The 22,172-nt window shown below is 35.4% G+C and overlaps 2 protein-coding genes across 2 annotated transcripts; both read left to right on the top strand.

Annotated features, from left to right (window-relative positions):
• Positions 1 to 6,247: 6,247 nt before the first annotated feature.
• Positions 6,248 to 10,533, top strand: LOC113355733 (mediator of RNA polymerase II transcription subunit 17-like). The gene is made up of 8 exons (XM_026598669.1): positions 6,248 to 6,423; positions 6,539 to 6,731; positions 7,524 to 7,637; positions 7,758 to 7,843; positions 8,030 to 8,402; positions 8,696 to 9,166; positions 9,251 to 9,571; positions 10,084 to 10,533. The coding sequence occupies exons 1-8, from the start codon at positions 6,335 to 6,337 to the stop codon at positions 10,408 to 10,410; spliced, it is 1,974 nt and encodes a 657-aa protein (XP_026454454.1). The 5' UTR covers positions 6,248 to 6,334; the 3' UTR covers positions 10,411 to 10,533.
• A 1,427-nt stretch (positions 10,534 to 11,960) lies between these two features.
• LOC113355732 (transmembrane protein 128-like) lies at positions 11,961 to 14,926 on the top strand. Its single transcript, XM_026598668.1, has 4 exons — positions 11,961 to 13,005; positions 14,077 to 14,241; positions 14,424 to 14,475; positions 14,591 to 14,926. The coding sequence occupies exons 1-4, from the start codon at positions 12,743 to 12,745 to the stop codon at positions 14,678 to 14,680; spliced, it is 570 nt and encodes a 189-aa protein (XP_026454453.1). The 5' UTR covers positions 11,961 to 12,742; the 3' UTR covers positions 14,681 to 14,926.
• Positions 14,927 to 22,172: the final 7,246 nt, after the last annotated feature.

Raw genomic sequence — 22,172 nt, 5'->3', positions numbered from 1 at the left:
GATCGTTTTCCATCAGCTAAGATTTTTAATGTCTTAGATGACTCGAGATTATCTTGAGAGACCAGAGGTCTTGTAGAGAATAAACTCTGAACAACCTTTAAGGATTTCTGGCGTGCGTCACACATGCACTAAAAAAGTCTCCCAAAGTGGTTTCCTACTAGGACAAACTTTAGGATCAAACAAACACAAACTTATTAGGTTTATTGTGTTCGCCTGCTCTGATTCCAATTGAAAAAAACGGGGGTATAACAACCACACCCAATAATTCGTTCGACAATCTGTATGGACTAAACTCCAATAGAATTCCGAGAGCACCAACTTAAAAGTGAGACTAAATCAAAAAAATATATCAAAGAGCTTTATCTCTTTCTCAATACAATCAGAAAATCGAACAGATAGAAATCCATGAGCCTGATTGATATGAGAAATAACTTGGATGGTACCAAAGACCAATGCCCAAGTGTCAATCAAGTTCTATCCAACAATCAAGGTCGTATTTATCAACTGATTGAACTACGCACAACCTGTGATATTTCAATCATATAAACAAATATAATGCGGAAAACAAATAACACAGACACCAGAAATTTTATTAACGAGGAAACCACAAATGCAGAAAAACCCCAGGACCTAGTCCATATTTGATAACCATAATGTATTAAGCCGCTACAGTCTCTAGCCTACAACAAGTTAACTTCAGACTAGAATGTAGTTGATCCCTAACCAAGTCTCACACCGATTAAGGTACAATAGTGTTCCTTACGCCTCTAGAACCACGCCGGATTCTACGCACTTGATTCCCTTAGCAGATCTCACCCACAACTAAGAGTTGCTACGACCCAAAGTAGAAGACTTATAAACAAATCCGTCTCCCACAGATATGTCTATCATTTATTTTTTTTGTTCCGTCTTTTGATACAAAGATCAAGGTGAATAAGAACCAACTAATAATCTGATTTTATACTCCCGAAGAGCAGCCTAGAAATATTAGTCACCTCACAATAACCTAACTGATTAATAGAAGAAGTTATTGCAGAATCACAAGAGTCTGAGACGAAGAACTGTTGTGATTACTTTTTATATCTTACCTATCGGAGAAAAATCTCGAGTGAATCTTAGAGAAGATAAAACTCAATACGATTGAACAAGTAAGATCAGAATACGCAACTACAGAAAAATAGTTGGATCTGGCTTTACGAATCCCAAATGAAGTCTTCAAGTCGTTAATCTAATAATGGTTTTGGAAAACCTAGGTTAAAAGAATATCGACCCTAGTTTGCAACTAGGTCACACGAAAGTGTCGGGATTAGGTATTCTAGTTGTTAGAGTTCTCTCTTATATATCCTTGCAAATCAAGGTTGCTTACAATCAAAGCTAAAATAACTTAGTAACAAAGATCTCAATTTTCACCGTTAGATTTACTCCTGATTTAAAATTCAAGCTAAGTCTGCTTAGAAATGAAGTAATCAATCTCCACCGTTAGATGGTATTATCTTGTTACACACAAATGAAATATACTTATATTTAGATATGGGTAACCGTACCTAAACGTGTATATTGGGTTGGCTGAATAACAGTTAACCGAAGTTAGCCATATGAACACTTTTGACTAAACCATATTCATCTAACACTTCTAGATCAAATATGACTATCAATCAATCATGATAGATAATCAAATGAATCTAATTGTGTTTCAAATAGAGTTGTTCAATTGTTCACTATCTCATTGAAATATTCATGAACAAATTGAAACGAAATCGGTTTGATTCGTGATCGTACAAGTACTTATACAAGAATCAATTCATGAACATTAAGCCACGGTTTTCAAAGTTAATTTGCATTATTTAAATCATAAATGTTTTATTTCATGAGTATAGGAATCATACATAATCGATTTTAGAACTTAACCGATGTGTTCGCAAACTGGGTACGCGAACATTAGCTCCGGACCTTGGCCCAGTCAAGCCATTCGCAAACACGGTTCGCGAACAACCGTTCTGGACCCAACTCAGGTAAACATGTTCTCATACTAGGCAAACAAGAGTTCCGGACCTTCTCTGGTAAATCCGTTCGCATACTAGGTACGCAAATAAGAATTCCGTACCTGAATCACCATAATACAATTCGCATATTGGATATGCATACCGCGTTGTATCCAGACATGGGTAATCGTTCTAAGCTTTTATTTCAATAATTGAAACATCCTTCGAAGACGATAATGGTAATCTTACACATATCATTAGCTTCAAGTAATTTTCAAGTGATCGAATGATCAATACGAAACTTCCCGAGATAACATCAAATGACAGTTTCACATGATCATCTTTTGACTTAATATTTAGTTTCCAACAAATAAATTATTTCCAACTAAACTCGTCAAAAATACGATGAACATAGATAAAACAAAAAGCTTCTAACACGTATTTCGAGAAATAGATAAGCGAGATAAACTCGACACGAATTATCAAACGTATATAATGTAAAAGTCTATGTAGCTATATGATTTAGTCTCATTAGAAGATAAAATGGAATACACTTCTGAGTGATAGATAAGTTTTAGTCTCCACATACCTTTTCTTGATGAAGTTCCTCCAAGCTCCTCGGTAGATCTTCTTCTTCAATTGGTGAATGTCGTGAAGTCTAAAGCTCATCTACACATTCTATCATAATCTGAGACATAGTTATAAGTAGACTAGAAATCAAGTATATAGTTTTGATCAACTAAACTTGGCAAACAAGATCGAGATAGAAACACTTGCGAGTTCGATCGAGGCGTGCTCTACCAAAAATCACAAAGAGAACCCTAGTAAACAGTAGTTGAGACTGGTTTACTCTAGTATATATAACCCTAGTGAACTATAGCACTGCATTAATTTATTAATACGGGGGTGCACATAAATTACACGTGTTAGAGCAATGCTCGGTTAGACCTGCCAGATGTTTGTATTTCAAGGTTGGTTGTCATATTTTAGTATCAAAACTCATAATTCGCTTGATCAGATTACTATAGTCAACTTCGTTAGGTTAGACTAGGAAATCTAGAAAGGCTGAGACATACAATTGTATTACTCTGAAGACCCGAAGTATCCAAAAACGTATCTACATCAACGAAGAAATTTATCCTTCCACTTGAGGTTGACTTGACTTGCTTCATTCATATATTGTAAGCTTTCAAGTCGTTTCTGATTGAAAACATAACATGCGAAATTATATACATGAAACTCTAGTATTAGAAACTTAATCATCTTATTATGATGAAAGTATAAAGGAACAATATATCAATAGTTGTGAATGCTTTATACAATTTTGTGCAACTCGGGGATCAACACTGAATCGCCTGAAGGCCGATCCCTGCTTCCAGACGATCCTAGCCGAGTAACTCGACGATCCCGAGACCTAAATGTTAAGACAAATGTTCAACATTCAATGATCGAATATTGGAGAACACTGAACACTCTCTACTACTGGAGAACAAATATTCAGTGAGTATTCTATAAGCTCCTTCATATTTGCAACATATTCTTGTTCATTGACCCTCCAATAGATCAACCTTTTTTTTAAGTGTTTTTTCCCCATATATAGAAGATTTTCGGCAGCTGTGTTTACAACTTTGATCCTCCAACCGAGTTACTAGGGATCAGACTCGCACGAGTCAGTCATAAATCGGCGAGTCGACACTAAATACTCATCTCATACGAGTACTTTAGGAGCGTATCGCTTGGAAGGTGATCCCCGAGTTACTTGCGAGTAAATAGAGAGACTCGGGGATAGGTATTACATTGGCTTTATATTGGTATACTGAATTACAAAGTATAACGCTTATCTTTTGAACTTCGTAAGTGCGACATCGACATGATATTTGTAACTCGTTGCTGATTATATGGTGAACATATGTTTGATTTCATGCCTAAAAACTATGTTTCATCACATGAATTTAAGGAAGTAGACGTACAAACTTGTTTCTTAATTGAAAAGAAATCAAGAAGATTTTTCATTGAAGATCTAAGATTGGACCGATCCTACCCTATATATGGAATTAATGTAGAACCGTTGCCTACTTATTGGCAGTCAAGGTAGAACCGATCCTAATTTTTTGTTGGGAGTCAAGGTAGAACCGGTCCCAATAGGCAAAACCGATTTTCATAGTCACGCACACTTTAAGGTTTGTGTGATTTGGAAATTGCGTTTGCAAAATAGGATAGTTCAAGATGTCGACGTAACGAGTAATTTGAACATGTGATGAAATCTTATTTATTAATTGTTCAAAGATATTTCTTGATACTCAAGGTGAAATCCCATACCGAAATATTCGAGAATCTTTTAAGATTTTCGAATGTATATGTTTTTTCTTACCAACAAGCAAAACATATTTATAAAAAGATATATTCGTTAAATGCTAGCTAATATTGAGTTCTCCAAGAGGGATTTCGGTTATACGGTTGTATATTGGTTGGAATTAGACAAAACCGAATTTAGGTACTTTATTGCATATCTTGAGAATATTTTTGGTTATGAATATTTCTTGGTATCCAAACCACCTAGGTTTATAAATATAGTGAAGTTGGTTCTTCTTACAAATTTATCCTTAGGCAAGCACTTGGTTTCGGAGCAATGTTGCATATAACTAATAGTATTACTCGTAATAATATCTTGGAGAGGAGAGTAACCTAATTAGGCGAAATCTCTTACGTGCGCTAGTTTAAAGACTTCTTTGGGATGAAGAAGCATCTACTAGTAACGTTAGTGGGAAACTAGAATATGCATTGTTATTTTAGTTTTCGATTATTGATTTGATTGACTAATGGTTGTTAACTCTTGACTGGACCTAGTTTGATTATTCTTGAGAACCTTCTCTTCTGACATAAGGTCACTCAAACTAGATCAAGAGATTAGCGGTAGTTCATATATGAGTTTTAGATCTGACGTTGACTTGTGATCATCCATTGTTAACAGAAACCGTTCTGTGCGTGATCGATGATAAGTTGGAATCAAGTTTGTTATTGTGCTGGTACAAAAAACTATTGAAGATTTGAAGACAAGAAAATTTTCTTATTGGTTTCGTATCTTTGTGATTTTCTTCGTGCACAAACTTGATCAGATGGGATCCGACTAGATCTGGTTTATCTTTTGATAGACTTGTTATTGCTAGACGTATTTAGATCGACAAGCTATCATTTGGTGGTACTCTTCAGTATCCAAATATGTTAACACTGTTTGACTTGATCTGATTAACTTGTTAATCTATATCTTGGAATATCTAACCCGACAAAGGAGTTTAATTTATTTTAAACATAATAGCCTTTGCCACGCTCAACATATATATCTCTGATTAACTTCTTGAGATAAGAAGAGTCGACTCTATATTAAAATTCACTTGCATTGCCCAGATTGGTTGTAGGCGCATGGATACTGAGGAAACTAGGTAATTAGGAGTAGTTTACTTGGTCCCAACTATACGAAGTTGGTAGTGGTCTTTGTATAGCGACTTAATTCTGAGAGTATTCAAAACTGGACTAGTTTCGGAGGTTTTTCTGCATTTGTGATTTCCTCGTTAACAAAATCTTGTTGTGTCTTTATTTTTACTTTCCACAATTATAATTATTGTTTTAGTTATCATTAAAAGTAAATACATCATACGTTAATCCCAAACACTTGGGTTGGTCCCTATGGTTAAGTTGGGTTTCGAACTAGTAACTATATACCAAGTGTATACCTTGTGGTTGCTATCCTCTTGACAGTCTCTGTCTATATTAGATCACGCAAGGTACCAGACTTATAAGTTGATATCAAAAAGCTTGTAGTGTACTTGGTACCCTCGTCATATTAATTGGTTTCAAAGCAGGCAAACACGAAAAGGTCTAACAATCTGTGTTTGGTGCGATCTAACCTATAAGACTTGAATCTAAAAAATGGTTAATGAAAAACCAAATGATTCAGTTAACGTATCACAAAATGTCAATAGTTTTAAATTAATACTTGATAAAAATATCTCATCTAAATCAATATCTGAAAACCATCATATATGAAATACTTCTCATGTCAAGAATTTTTGTGGCATAGAAATAATAGTAATTTATTTTCATATGTACTACACCTCTCAAGAAATCGATAATTTATTTTTTGTAGACAGCGCGTGGTTCGAACCCCTAACATATAACTTAACTTGGGAGTTCGACCCATGGCTAACTGGGCTCCTTGTTGGTTAACAGATCTCATTCTCTCTGGATACCACCGTATATTTTTACACTTCCACTCAGTCTTTTAACATTCTAGGGTTTCTGAAACTAGCTCCCACGGAGTAATTCTCAAAACTTCCCTCAAATTTCACAAAAAAATGAGTGAAAATTTGGACATTTCTCTGGATAAACTTCCAATCAAACGATTGGATGCAATAGAAGAAAATGGCCTCGAAAGATTTGCACCGTATGATCTTCTTCTCCTCCATTTTTTTCTTCAATTTTTTCTGAATTTTAATTGTTTGTTTGTGTTTAGTAAATTTTGATTTTTTGTTGTTGTTTTTGTTTGTTGGATTGATCAGTGATGTAGGTTATGATCAGAAGAAACTTGATTTAATTAGGCGAATTGATTTCGCTTGGGCAGTAGAGAAAGATACTAAGAAGAAGCAGAAAACTGCAAAGGAAGCAAATGCACCATGGCCTTGGCAGAGTATGGTTGAGAATTTACAGTTAGCTCATCAAGAACTCTCTGTTATTATCGATATGATTAACACGGTGAGTCGTTTTTCTTGTTCATATGAATTTTAGTCTTAAAATTTAGAACTTAGGGTTAGGAACTGATTGATCCCAGTTACTGTTGGACTAGATATTGGGAGATGGCATTAAGGATCCATTTAACTTAGCGTAGCAAACATATTGCTTTCGTTGGTACAAATGATTTTAGGGTTGACATGGGTAGTTATGAATTGTTAGAATATCTAAAAAGGTTTTTGTAAGCTTTAACCAACATTGAGGATCAATGTTATTCAATTAGACGAGGAGAGGGGGTTTTCTTTTTAAGTAAGTTCAGTGTCATTCAACTAGGCGAGGAAACTGAGGTTTTAGAGATTGAAATTTGGGTTAATCCCATGTAGCAAAGATAGGTTAAGTGTGTTGGACACTGGTATGAGAGTGTCTGATACCGACACGAGACGTGGATCCGTGTAGGTGATTGCTTATCTTGTAATCAGTTTGCTCATGATTGTTCTGTTAGATCTAAACTTGTTCAAATAGATGCAAGGCATTAACTTAGGACAGTATATCATGTTTAAGCACAAATTATATGCAAGTGGTACACACCAGATATAGAAATGACTTTTTGTTTTAAATATATTCAATTTGAGTAACTCATTTCTGTTAGGGTTTGTAGTTTTTGTTGGTTGACAAGGATACACCTTGTTGTAAGTTGTACAACATGTCAGGTATATATTGCTGGATCATTTATACACCCAAGTTGATATTGACCTCGTAGATGCACTGGAATGCATGTATGGTTTTAATGTGTTTTTCTGGGAATTTTGTATGTAGGTAGAAGCTAATGACGCAGTTACAGTGGCTAGCATGACCAGGCCTAAGCAGTTACCTACTGAGGTTCTGTCGGACATTTCAGTAGCTGCAGCAACCAAACTACAATGTTTCAGGGTATTGTTAGTTTCCTTCTACTTGCAATAGTACACATACAATCTATCATAATGCCTGTTTAAATGTCAAAATAACATCTCTACAAGAATCATCTATTTAAATGATGTATATGATCTACAGCAACTGGGAAAATACTTGAAGCAGTCAGCCAAAACATTGGAAAAACAGGTTGCGAGGGAAGCACGCTTTTATGGTGCACTGATTAGGTAAATACTGTATATATTTAGGAGATGAAAGCTCTGTACTTAGGTCGCTTCCGTTTTTTTTTTTTTTTTTTTTTTTTTTTTTTGCCACTTCTTGAACTACAAATTATTTTAGAACTTTGCTTAAATCAGTCATTTGTTTTAGCTCCTTAGTGATATATCTGACACACATATTTTGAAGAATTATAGGTTGCAGCAGAATTGGAAGGTGAAGCGACAGCGTTTGACAGTCTCTGCTCCCAGCAATGAGGGCTTCACCATTGACCTATTTGACAACTCGTTGTCTGATTCGATGAGCTTATTTCTCCCTGCTACGTCTACCGTTAGTGTTGATCATGACTCTGCTGGCATGCTGGCTGTAAATTTACCTCCGAAGTCATGTCGCTTCTTGCATTTTGGATTTCTTGGTGTCGATTCAGGTAGTACAACAAAGGAATCCGTTAAACACGACATATCTGCCTCAGATGCTAAGCGTGAAGCTGTAAAAGAAAATGTCGATGAATGTGTCAAAGAAACACATCTTGTCCTTCGTAATGTTCATCGAGCAATCTTTGATGAACAGGTTCGTACAGCTGTTTTTCCATTCAGGATATTCATGCAATATTGTTACATATTTGTATTGGCACATCAAAATGATTTAAAGGCTGAGCTGTAGTCAGGATTGGTAAGCAATTAACTCAAAATATATTAATGTGGAGACCAAAAAAAAATCAGGTGTTATGGGTTTTCACAACTATATCTTAAACATATTTTGAACCATTTTCATGGGGTTTCTACTTTTAGAGGTGTGTGATGTCATGTATACAGGAAATTGTCTCCATTTTACTTTTTCATAGTTAGATTTTCTGATTTCAGGTGTTCGATTTGGTGAATCGTGAAGGATTTACTCCATCTCGAGGTTTTAATGTCACTGGGATAAGAGATAACTATCTTGAACTGGGCGTTGGCCAAGGAGCTTCTGTATATTTATCGCTTTTGCCCTCTGGTGAAGATGCAGATCAAACAGATGACTCGGCAGACACACAAAATTTGGAAACTGCAATAGTAACTTCAGAGACAACTGACAGCACGAAGCTGGTAGAAGAGACGGCAAGCTCCCTTAAAAGTTTGTCGAGGTTTCCTAGTCCAACTAGTTGTGAAATTTATCTACAGCAAATTTTCCATGAACATAAGTTTGTACGAGAAAAGGATAAACGCCCTAATGCTAGCAAGGCTCGAGTTCCTGTTCAACCTGCCGGGGAGGGGTCTGATCTTCTAGGTCATTTCTGTATGACATTAGCTCATAGAATCTTTTCGAACAAAGTTCTGGAAGAGCTAGAAAATCTGGTACTAATTGAATCTCAGTTATAAAAAACCCTATTGAATATGGAGGTTGTTGAGCTTTTACTAATTGTTCTTCTGTTCTTGCAGGCTACAAGGGTCCCATATCTGCATTTGTTATCTCATCCTACATGGAGTTCTCGTACATCTTCATGGTCACTAACTATGAAGGTTCCTCAGTCCATCATTCGTGCTGGTCATCAGACTAGACCATCAGATGTCCCCAGTAGAAAGGATGGAGTTAGGTTAGAGTTTCAAACAAAAGTGGTGGTAAATGACGACTGCATAAAATTAGAAGGAGAGGGTGCACCAAACGTTGTTGGCTTATTCAATGGCAGTACTGAGAAAACCTGCTCCATGAACAGTTACGAGTGTGACTTGGCAAATCTTCCCGTAATCCTTCTTGAACAGGTATGTCTCCTATTTATTGCAGGCAGTAAACTGAAGATGAGAAAGCATAGTATCTTCTTTCTTGTTTCAACTATATATTATATACTCTCGTCTGCCCGTTTCTGATAGCTTTGTCTAGTAGTACGATCTAGGATGCTTACATCATGTTAGTAACTAAGGTGTTACACATTCATGTTATTATAGCTAATATTCAAGAGGAGCCACTATATAGATTCCAAGCCCAGTATCGTTTCACTCAACAAAACCTATACAGATCAGCTATACTTTCGCCGTGCTATTGTAGATCTATACAGATGTTTTATGCCAGATAGGCTTCACATGGCTGCAGCAATCTGTTTCCCCAAACGTTAAGATGTGCATAACTAGATTGTGATGATGTGTTCTAATTTCTTTTATTTGTTGGTCAGTATTTTGGTGAAGAATGGTGTTTTACCTCTGTCCATTCCAAGACATGATCTAAATGTAATCTAGAACTTCTATTTTCCATCTCAGTAACAAACCTCCTTTTTCAGGTTGCCAGTCAGGTAGTTCGTTGGCTCCATGAAGAAGCTCTCGTGGTAGGTATAAATGCAAGTCGAGACTTTTTATGCTTGTCTTTTGAGCTAGATCAAGGAGATAAATTGTGCTTACTGGCACACGTCGACCCTAAAGATACATTGGGATGCATCTCATGGTGGTTGCTAATGGCCGGCGGGTTAATGGAAGAGGGCAAACTTCATTCAGAAATAGCTAGTGGTGGATCAGAAAACATGAAATTCTTGGGTTATTTGTCTTTGGAAGCTTTGTATTCCATTATGATGGACTTGGTCAGTTTGTGCAATAGAGGTGCCAATAACTGAGTAACTAAGACAATTTTGTAACAAATTCGTAAATGGCATAGTTTTCTACCCCAGTTCTCAAATAGTGTTTCCAATCATATAGCAATTACAACATTTTAATAATGAAGCACACTCAATTATGAAGTATCGGTTTGTATACGTGTTAAACAAGTTGAGTTGATAACGTGGCATCGGCGTTTTTTCAGAGCCAATCAGGGTGAAAGTAAATTCTCGGGGCATTGTGATGTTGAAGTCTTCCAGTCTTTGAATGACGACAATGAAACTAACTTCACAATCAGTTTCAGCGTGAATTGTATGTTAAACCTATAGAGACAACTGTGTTACTGTATCCTCAGAAGAATAATATGTTTTGGAAATTGCCAGCGAAAGTAAGCAATGTTGTCATGGCGCATGACTCCCTTTATTGTGAAGTCAATTGGAAATACGCCAACGGTGTTAAGATGATGAGACCAGCTAAGCTGTAACTTGCCTTCACTTTCACAACAACACATTTGGCATTTGCCTTCTCTACAAGTAACCTAATATAATGGTCCATGGCTGCCTCTTGAATAATTCAAATTCATTAATTAAGTTTTTCTTCTGCTGATCAAATATTCGAAAACGATGGTTTTTAATTACATAAATTTGACATTCATAATTCAATGATTTTAAGCCTCAATTTGCAAGCAAGGATGAAAAAATGACAATTTTTGCTGTATTTTGGCATGCAAGTGGTTATTCTCATTTCTTGTTTAAAACTTGTGTTGCAATTTTTCTCCAAGACCCTACTGACAACCATCATGGCAGTCCTTAAAATAGAGTAACTATATGTGATGTGCTTAACCTTTTAAGGAACTTATTCTTTCCTATGTAGGTATTTTGCAACTAGTAAACATGGGCAGTTCAATTGCATTTGTACATGAGTTTATTTATACTTGTTAGCCAAGCTCAACAAGCAAAGTATGAACCAACTAACAAACAAAGCATCAATGAATAAGCTATAATAATTTCAGTTTGGGATTTATCTTTGAGATGCTAGCAATCTACTAACTCAATTCCTTACCAGAGTACTTCTCCGTCGAATGTAAAGTCACAATGTCTTCATCGGTTGCATTTTAAACCATGTCTAGGCCCAGAACCATGTAAAAACAAGTAGAGACAATTGTTCCCACTTGCCACCTAATTCCTAAAAAATATTTAAGTAAATTCTACGCATTTTCCAAGAATCTGGTCTTTACTTTCATATTTAGTCCTCGTGTAACCTTTTAACTTTGAGCCCGCACTAGAGCCGTATATATATATATGAATAAGTGAACAGAGTTACCTCCCAAAGGCTACTTTATGTCTTTTTCTCTCAATATCTCCACTCCTCCTATCATAAATGGGCACCCCACTCAAAATTGCATTCTATTTTAAGGACAAAGCATGCTAAACTGCCAATATTCTTTTATCCCAAGGTTATAATCAGGTAGTCCAAAATAACATATTATATGAGTTAGTGGTTGTATCAATATTTTTTTTTTTTGGGGGGGGGGGGGGGGGGGGGGGGGGGGGGCAAAAGGAGGGGCATATTATCATTGTACACCCCAAATCTTCTAATTAAGGATGTAATAAGCAGAACTCTCAGCACATTTGAAGATTCTATACACCCTTCTCTCTCTCACGAAACGTATCACCCCCCTGCAAATCTTTCCATATTCTTCCTCCATCTCTTAATTACTCTGTACTTACAGATCTCTCAGTCTACTTGCAAAAAAGGAGCCAACTTGTTTACATTTCTTATCAGAAAAATATATACATTCTTTGAATTTTGTTGAGAAAATAGAAAGGAATTCGAGAGAAGATGGAGTTTTGAAGAGAGGGTTGGGTTTGCATGGATGGATAGTTAGGTATGTAAGTTGAAAAATTGTTTTTTTTGATAATGGGTGTGATGAGAAATCCTTCGTTTAGATCTCTTAGATTGTTTAATGGTGAAAATCAATACATGGGGTCATTGAGAAAGTTGATTTTCAATGTGGGTTTTGGATTTGCAGATATTTGGTTCTGCCCTAGATAGTATTTTCGAATGTGGGGGGTGTTTTAGAAGAACTCAGATTCTTGATTTGAGAAGTGAATTTTTTTTTATTTTTGGAAATTTGATTGGTTTTATATATTTATATAAAGGAGATTTTGATTTATAGATGGAATTATTGGAACTTTATTTACTGAGCTGGATCTGTAAATTCTTAGGCTGGATTTATTGAGAGGAGTTTAATTTTTAGGGAATTCGGTTTTGGAATTTCCAACAGAGACTAGTGTAGTGTGGTGGTATTTGTTTTATTTGTTTGGATTTTGTGTGGTGGTGGTGGTGGTAATGTCTGGTGGAACACCAGTTGCTGGTGGTGGATTAATGAGGCAAAGACATAGTCAAGGAGGATATGCTTCTAGTGGAGATGATCTTGAAGATGATGCATGTTCAAGAATGGTAACGCCGAATGCTCAAATTCCTAGGGCGAGAACATGGGTTGAGGTTTTGGAGAATGTTCTTTGGATTGCTTCTGCGGTTTTCGTTGTTTATTTTGGTGATAGGCACTCCAATTTCGTATATCTATTGTGCCATGACAATCGAATTAGAAGGTAATCAAGTTTTACACTGATGCAAGATAAATTTGCTCTTTTATTCTGTTTTTAGCTGTTATTATTGTGTTTCAATTGATTTAGTTGAATACATACAAATATGATTTGTAGTTGCTCACAAGGAGGATTTTAGGAATTTAGGATGTCACATAAACATTTAGGTGAAAAAATAGAGCCTTGTAAAATATTGGAGACAGTTAGGCCTTTATTTTTTATTTTGCAACTGTTTTGGTTGTTGAGATCATGAAAAATATTGTACTTACAAGCCTTTGCAGTCCAATAGTTGGGATAGTTTAGAAAACACGTTTGCCTGTATTTCTTTACACATGGGAAGCAGATATTCTCGTTTTCTCTTCACGATTCAGTAAAGCTGGTCTTTCTTGGAGTCCTGGGTTGTTTGGGAGATGTAGGTTTTAGTGTGTTTGTGGAAGATCTGTATATTTACTATTGCAAGGATCTCTAGAATGCAAGTACTTAGAGAAACGAATTAACAAACATGAGATGCCTCTCTGTTGTCCTTTTTATTAAAGTTAATTTTCCACTTCTCTAAACATTTGAAATTTCGTTTTCCGAACTTAAGATAGTTAACAGCGAGTTAACTGGAAGCACAAGTAACACATATCTGCCGAAACTTCATGGCACTTGATAGTTTACCTTAACATTATATGAATGTATACCCACCATAGTGAACTCATTTTATGGGCCAACAGAATATTTTGGTAACCAACCAATCGGGATCATGCAGTGTAACTGTAGTCAGAGATAAAAAAGAGTTGAGAGGGATAGGGCTGCACATTTTCCCCAAGTGCTGCGGATGACTTTAAGATTCTTCTGATGCGATTATCGGACTACATTTTTTCCTACTCCTCAGTTCAACTATTCTTTTTATAAACGTAGAAAGTAACAAGTTAACAATTTTAAAATCATGACTGAAATATCTAAAAAGAAAAGTAAATATACTGGACATGATTTTAAGCTGATGAAACATATTTTACTCTGTGATGTAATATTCTGTTGATGAAATAGTTTCTGTGACTTCCATTCTAATTCCTTTTGCCGTTCATCTTGCAGGGTGCCTTTATACTTAGGAATGGTGGGTGTCATTTTGAATATGGGGATCTTCTTTTATACTGGTCTTCTAGCATGGGGAATCAGGAAATCTGATGATAAATGGGAAATGCTAACTCCATCAGTTGCTCCATTTGTCACCCTGTGTGGCTTATTTTCCTTTTGCTTGTAAGATCTTTAGTTTCCTTCTCAATCGATTATTTCGCATTTTACATTGTATTAAGCCACAATTTTGAAATCTGAATCCTTATTCCTAACCTGTGAGACACTATTATACCCGCACCCTGACTTGTCAGTTTTTTTTTTTCCATGAATGACTTGTCCCATTTTATTGAACTTCTGTTTTGCAGGTTCACGTTTGCTTTGTGGCCGATTTGGAGTTTCTTAACCCTTCCTCTTCTGGTACATACTGAATGCTTCATATAAGTCAATCTTACATCTAAGCCGTTTTTGGAATTTTTCTTTTTTATTGATTTGATGTTGAAAACTGAACACTGCATTTGTTGTTCAATTGCAGTTCACGTTATTTACGGCTTGTATGGTTATAATTCCATACCTAACTATCAGAACATTCAGACCACAGGCAGATTTGTTACGTACAGACTAAGCTTCCTTCAGTGCCCGTGGGTGGTCTGATCCTTCAGATTAAGCTTCATCTTCAAGTGCTTGCCTTGCACTATAAAAAGATCAAATCCAGAGAAGCTGTTGCCTAGAGGTTGCTCGGGGTTTCTCCCAAATATAACTCCATGATGTAAAGAAACAACAATCTTGATATTGTCATCTGACACAGTTTTGAAATTGATATCTTTGGGGAAATTTATATCCCTTCAATGGAGCTTTTGTTATACTTGTATTACCCTCTTTTGCAGGGCCGTCTACTAGGCCAACTAGGCCATTGCCTAAAGCCTCGAGCTGTTTGGACCCAATTTTTTTTTTCTTTCCATTCAGTGACACCAAATTGGTTCCGTTCTTCACAACTGACTAAACAAGCTGATTGTTTTGGTTATAATACAGTAGAATTAAACAGTTAAACTGAGTAGTTTGCTAATAACACGCCAAAATAACAAAATTTTGGAGTCTCAAATCAATAATCATGGCTGTTAAAACGGTTAAATTTCATGACCAACGGTAAAGTGTCTCTTATTTTGTACCTGTAAAGAATAATGAAAAACCAGTATTCATGAATGACAACCACATTGCTCCACATAAATTCATTACATACATAAAATTACAAGCTTATTACAGTGGCGGCATGGTTTATTAGAGAGGCGGCACTGTGATAATAATGTCCCTTTAGTTGGTTAGGTGATGTCCTAAAAGGAATGTAAATTGACTAGGTTACCCTTTTCACCTTAAATCAACCAAAATCAAATCGATTTTTTTTAAACCTAATGAATCAGAAAAAATCAAATCAGTTTTTTTTATTATCTTCTTCTTCATCTTCTCTTCTCCTCCATCAACCGTAACCTCCATTAAAACTGAAAATTTCATCATCTCCGATTAATCGGCGATTAGAAAAATGTTTGGAAAAACCCAATTAGGGTTTAGTTTATCGTGTTGGATTTAAGTTAATTTTGTATCAAAAATTAGGGTTTTGTATGAAAATTGAAATTGAAATTTCTGGTTGCATGTGAGTTACGGTTGGTAATAACTCAAATACGAACCGTAACTGTAGATTGAGTTGATGTTACGGTTGGTTTTAACTCAAATACCAACCGTAAGTTCTTAGTTTTGAGAAATATGTTCAGTTACGGTTTGTATTTGCATCATATTTATCAACCGTAATTGAGTTATGGTTTGTTACTCAAACAACCATACCAACCGTAAATAATCATGTGTCTTAAGAATTTATCAAATAATGATTCACGGTTCAAAAGTTAAGTTGACACACCAATCGTAGGGTAGTTACGGTTGGTCTCGATTCATTAGTTACCAACCGTAATTTAGTTACGGTTGTTGTCCAAATTTAATTACCAACCGTAACTGGTTTTACAATTGGATCTTCCCCAAATTTAACCAGTTACGGTTGGTATTCGATAACTTACAAACCGTAACTAAGCATTACGGTTGGTCACGAGCAAAATTGCAACCGTAAGTTCTTCTGAAAATTTAAAAGTTTTGATTTTGTTACGTACTTTAGATAATTTTGAGCGAGAAAAAGCTAATGGGAACTAATTTAGAAGTATACCGGGTCACTGGAATCACTCATTTTGGTTGAGTGAATCAAAATCTAGGGTTTCACAAATATCACAAAAGTTTTTCTTTTTCTTCTCCTCTGAACTTTTTTTTTTAACTCAAAAAATCTGATTTTGTTTTGATTTTGAGTTAATACAAGTGAAATTAATCATTAACACTAAACTTGATTATCATCACTAAATTAGGTTATCAATAATGAGGGTTAATTTGTCATTTCCAATTTTTTGATAAGGGACACCTTGAATGATCATATAATGACCCTTTTTGTCCTATTAAAATGCCGCCCTCTAATAAACCATGCCGCCCCTATAATAAACTTGTAAAATAAATTATGCATGTGTAAGGTGCCATTCATCTACTCCCAGTCCCATCAGCCATCATATAGGTAATATATACTTTAGTGAGGATAATGATCATTAGGTAGGATATTAGTATTTTGCATGTAGGATAATGATAATTAGGTGGAGACATTAGTGTTTAACAGGTCATATAAGCCGTCCAATTTATATGCAACTTGTACAATTTTATTAAGTTTACTCAAATAGGGAGTAAGAGCAGACTAAACAAAGTCCGGAAGAGGAAGAAGCTTTAACTCTTCTACGAGGAGTTACTTGGGAGAAGAGAAGAAAAAGGGATTTAACTTTTTTAGTTAGAAGGAGACCGTGAAAGGATAACCGGCTCCGCTCAAAGGAAGCAAAACACGGTTCCTTGAGAAAACCATCCAATCATACAAGAAGAAATCAACCATTGGCTCTATGTTGTACTTTTTTTTTTGTTTCAATTTCACTCCCAGAAAGGGAAACATTACAAGTCAAACGATATATAAATTAGGGAAAAAGCTAGGAAATAATATAACAGGCGATTCGGATAAATTTCAGTGCACAAACATAAAAAAAAAAAGTAATCATATTTTTTTCTTAATTCAAAAGCCTTGGAAACGCTTGCAGTCTGGCTCAACAGTAGGCATAAGACATTAAAAAGGTTTAATTAAAACATGAAAATTGTTTTTACCTTAGCCTAGTAGGTCAAAGTAAATTACTTATTATTGGTTGAAAAGTAAATTTACATGCCACAAGGCTAAAAACTAAACAAAGAAATATTTTTAAAAAGAGCATTCATTTGCTCGTAGTCTATAAATTTTCCTGCCGAAAATTGGTCGGCTAATTTCTTAGCATCACTTTCCACTATGAAATAAGCGAGCGTAAGTTCCATTACTTTCTTCAAAACTTCCCAGATTACACGAGTCTCCGCTTTTTATGGTGAGCACACCTCGAAAACTATAACAACACAAAAAAAAGTTTTACTGTGGAAATATCTCATCAAATACCCTACATCATTTGTCATTGTGGCATCAAAAGCGCTCTCAGAATTATACTTGGTCCATTCTAGGGGAGGAGGTATCCATCTTACTTTACCAATGACAACCTGAAGAGGTCTAGAAGGAATTATGAGATTTTTAACAACTACCATAGATCTAGCTACAACATCACCTAGGGTTTCTTTGTTCAGCACTGAAAATATTATTATTCCTACTAATCCAAATATACCACATAATAGAAGCAAACAAACATTTGGACTAAAAAACATACAGGGTCAATAAGCCAGTGATGAAGCCAACCAAACAAAAAAGAATCAGTATACATATTAATATGCACACAGAAAGGAAACTTATACCAAATAGTGCTAGCAAAAGGGGAACTGACTAAAGCATGCTTAACAGATTCATTAAGAAGAGACCATTTAGGAAAAATTACAGAGTCAACAGAATTATGGTTTAAAGGACAACCCTAGCATGAATCGCATCTCTGGCAGTGAAATGACGAGGATACCCAAATACTCCATGCTTTTTCGTTTCAACCTATAAGTCTGATACTGAGTGTGATCGTCTGAGGGAAAAGTCGAGACAATACAACAGATTGATATTCACTTGAGAATAGTTGCGGTACAAGACTGATTGAATATAGGATCAATGTCAAGTGATTAGGATTTAACGTATAAAACAATTATAATTGCGAAAAGTAAAAATAAATCGCACAACGAGATTTCGTTAGCGAGGAAACCGTAAATGCAGAAAACCCCCAGTACGTAGTCCAGTCTTGAATACTCTCAAAATTAAGCCGCTACACAAAGTACAAAGAAACCTTGTATAGTTGAGACTATGTAATCCACCCCTAGTTATTTAGTTCCTTCAGTATCGCCGCGTCTACGATCTACTGGTCACGCACGTGAATCCCAAGCTTGAGTTGTTTTACCGATGTAAAGTCTTAAGCACTCAACTCTTTTTGATCGTCGTCCAAACAGTAAAGGAACAAAGCTGTTTGGTAACTACTCCAACAATATTTTAGAAAAAGATATGTTTAGTTTGACAAAAGCTCTCCCGTTTAAACATGTAACTCCTTTGTCGGGTAAGATTAATCCAAATCAATAACTTAGATTTGGATTCACAACTATCATATTCAGATATTGACGAATACCACCAAATGATAGTTACATTTGGACTCCCCAGGTGAAAAACATCCTGGGTCAATAAACCAGTGATCAAGGCAACCAAACAAAATAGAATCAGTATACATGTTAATATGCACACAGAAAGGAAAGTTATGCCAAATAGTGCTAGAAAAAGGGGAACTGAATTAAGCATGCTTAACAGATTCATTAAAAAGAAAACATTTAGGACAAATTACAGAGTCAAAGGAATTATGGTTTGAAGGACAACCCTAGCATGAATCGCATCTCTGGAAGCTTCCCAAAGAAACATTTGTATACAGTGAGGCGCTCTAATTAATTTTCCAAATGCACTTCCCAAGGTTTTTACTTGGGGGATCTCGAGGACTTCTGAGTCCCAAATCGGTAGACTTAGAAATATATATTGTCATTCTTTCAATAAACTGGCCATCTCCAATAATTCAGGAGATAAAATGTTTCATGATTTCCTTGGTAGTATGAAGGAATCTCCAGGCTCACGAACAAGCAGAAGAAAACTTAGCATTCAATAAGTAAGAATTAGTAAAGTGCATAACCTTTAAAACAATACCTCAAAGTGAATCATGACTCTCAACAAGATTACAAGCATCTCTAAAAAGCATTGCAAGATTGTTAAGTTCAGCTTTTCTAAAACCTAAATCTTCTTCAAACTTTGGGGGATATAAAGTATCTCAACCTAGCAGATGAAGTTTTTTATCTTTAGGATATAAAGTTTCACGGCCCATCAAAATTTATAGAGATCAGAATTCATGTTTTTGTGTAGAAACTTTATGATAAGGAAATGTTCCATCTGGTAGATGAGAATGACCTGTCCAACATGTTTAACAAGAGAAGTTATCTCAACTTGTGATATAAGTATCTGGCACTAGGAAGTAATCTAGCATCAAAAAATTATAAAATGCTCATATAAGCTTGAATATTGGATTTCTGAAAAGTAATAGGAGTACCAAGGTAACCTTTCTCATAAAATCATGAGTATGAATATTCGGAATAAAGGATAGCTGATTCATCACATGGTTAGAGATTCCATTACCAAAAAGAATGCCGGATTTATCAAAATTTATTTTCTGAGTATGTTAGAGCATAGCTCGATCGAACTCACCAAGCGTTGGTATATCAATTTTGGTTTTTATATTTTAGTATCAAAACTCATCTAGAGTCGCTTGATTAAATACTAGAGTCAACTTCGTTTAGGTCAAACTAGAAAGTCTAGGAATGTTGAGACATACAAGTAATACTCCGAAGACCTGAAGAATGTGAAGAAGTAAATAACTACAACGATGGCATCATCCTTTCACTTGAGGTTAGTAATATTAACTTGAGCTGTTTCATTCCTAACGTATATTTCACGTCGTGCTATATCGAAAACATAAATGTGAAGCTGTATATACTGTACATAATGTATATTACTCTAGTGATGTGACATGATCATAATAGTATGATCATAGTATTAAGGAATTAGACTACGAAGTATAACGCTTATATTTTGAACTTCGTAGATATGATATCAACATAATCTTGTATATATTGTTATGATTATGTGAATGGGTTATGGTGACGATTTCATCCTAGGAATAATGTTTTACATTTGTTTAAAGGAAGTAAATTCATGAACTTGTTTCGTGAATCGAAAAGGAAATCATTAGGCTTATTGGTACGTCTATTCATTGCAAATCTTTGGATGAATAATAAGTTTGAGATGGTAGAACCGATCTTAACTTAGGTTATGTATCTTGGTATAACTAATCACAATGCCTGAGTTATGATTTGGTATGACTAGTTTTTGTTAATTGGTGTAACCGATCCTAAGTAATCACCATGTGATGGTATGATTGATCCTTGTAATTGGTGTGACCGATCCTAGTGATTGGTGTGACCGATCATGAGTGTATGTGACCTATCCTTTTAATTGGTGTAACCGGTCATGGTAACTGGTGTGACCGATCACAAGTAATACCATGTGTAGATGGAACCGATCCTAGTAACTGGTGTAACCGATCCTAGTGACTGGTGTGACCGACCACAAGTGTTTCCATAATTAGGTATAACCGATCCTAGTGATTAGTAGAACCGATTGAACCCATGTTTGTGATTTGGTAATTGATCAATCACATAATAGTCTTGGAAAACAGGTGAACCAATTCTAAACTTGTTTGGAAGTATGGTATAACCATTTCCAAGAATGCAAATCCATGTAAATATGAAATAAGGGTTTGCAGTAAAAAATGTCAACATACTTTGAACACGAACAATAACTCTTATCATTTATTGTTCAAAGATATTCCTTAGTACTCAAGGTGATCATGTGCCGAAATAAATTAAGAATCTTTTAATTAAGGTTTTTGGTTTTATATGCTTTAATTAACAGCAATTAATGCATATCTCTAGAGAATAAAAATTAGTAATGTGCATTTACTAATTGGAGATTTTTTATTGAGAGATTTCGAAAATATTGGACAAGTGTTTATTGGAATTAGGAAAACTGAATTTTGCCATTTATTGCATATCTTGAGAATACTTTCGGTTTTGGAAATTCCCTGGTGTCCAAACATCCTTGATTCTAGCAAACTATCCTAAGAGCCAGGAAAACCTCATTTCTTGTTATTTTTGGTGGAGCCATCTATTCGGAGAGGAAAGTATCCTAATTATATGAAATCTCTTACGACCGCTCGTTTAAAGACTTCTGTGGGAACAAGAAGCTCTACGAGTAACATTGGCGGGAAACTAGATAATTGCAGTGTTATTAGTTTTCGATTGATTTGATTGACTAACAGTTGTTGAATCTTTGATTGCACCTAGTTTTTTTATGCTTGAGAATCTTCTCTTCTGATATAAGATTCAGTCAAACTAGATCAGAGTATCGACGGGATCTTTAGAACTGTTGTTAGATCTAAAGACATATTGTGATAACCTATTGATACAGACTTCGTTCTATGCGTGATTGATCATAAGAGATTCAAGTGGTGTTGTGCAGGTTATTGAAGATTAAAGAAGATTTGAAGACGAAAAAGATTTCTTATTGGTTTTCGTATCTTGTGAATTATGTGCACAAACCTTGATCGTCTGGGATCCAACTAGAATTTGATTTATTCAATTGATTAGTTGCGTGAGATCGGCACTCTCTATATTTCTCTTTGAGATCTATATTGATTGAGTGCCAATATATTTTTGACTATCTCGGTAGTTCGAGTTAGATTGATCTAACCAGACAAAGGAGCTTATTTAATTAAACGGAAGAGCCTTTGTCAACAACTCATATAAATCTTGTAGCAAGATTGATTAGAGTGGTTACCAAACAGATTCTTCCTTTGTTGTCTGGGATACGATCCAAAGGACTTTCTATTCACGTGTGTAACTCTAGAAGTCGAAGGTGCAGGGATATTGAGGAAACTAAGTAGCTCAGGGTAGTCTGCTTGGTC

This window comes from Papaver somniferum, chromosome 3, assembly GCF_003573695.1.
Source record: "Papaver somniferum cultivar HN1 chromosome 3, ASM357369v1, whole genome shotgun sequence".
Lineage (NCBI taxonomy): Eukaryota > Viridiplantae > Streptophyta > Magnoliopsida > Ranunculales > Papaveraceae > Papaver > Papaver somniferum.
Note: the sequence above shows the minus strand (reverse complement) of the source record. Positions and strands in the feature narration are given on the sequence as shown.

What these genes read in the sequence shown, in the direction of transcription:
- LOC113355733 (XM_026598669.1), top strand. Translation starts at nt 6,335, where the DNA reads ATGAGTGAAAATTTGGACATTTCTCTGGATAAACTTCCAATCAAACGA. An exon ending in TTATCGATATGATTAACACG is followed by an intron (nt 6,732 to 7,523) that starts GTGAGTCGTTTT and finishes TTTTGTATGTAG; the next exon opens with GTAGAAGCTAATGACGCAGT. An exon ending in TTTTATGGTGCACTGATTAG is followed by an intron (nt 7,844 to 8,029) that starts GTAAATACTGTA and finishes GAAGAATTATAG; the next exon opens with GTTGCAGCAGAATTGGAAGG.
- LOC113355732 (XM_026598668.1), top strand. Translation starts at nt 12,743, where the DNA reads ATGTCTGGTGGAACACCAGTTGCTGGTGGTGGATTAATGAGGCAAAGA. An exon ending in CATGACAATCGAATTAGAAG is followed by an intron (nt 13,006 to 14,076) that starts GTAATCAAGTTT and finishes TTCATCTTGCAG; the next exon opens with GGTGCCTTTATACTTAGGAA. An exon ending in TCTTAACCCTTCCTCTTCTG is followed by an intron (nt 14,476 to 14,590) that starts GTACATACTGAA and finishes GTTCAATTGCAG; the next exon opens with TTCACGTTATTTACGGCTTG.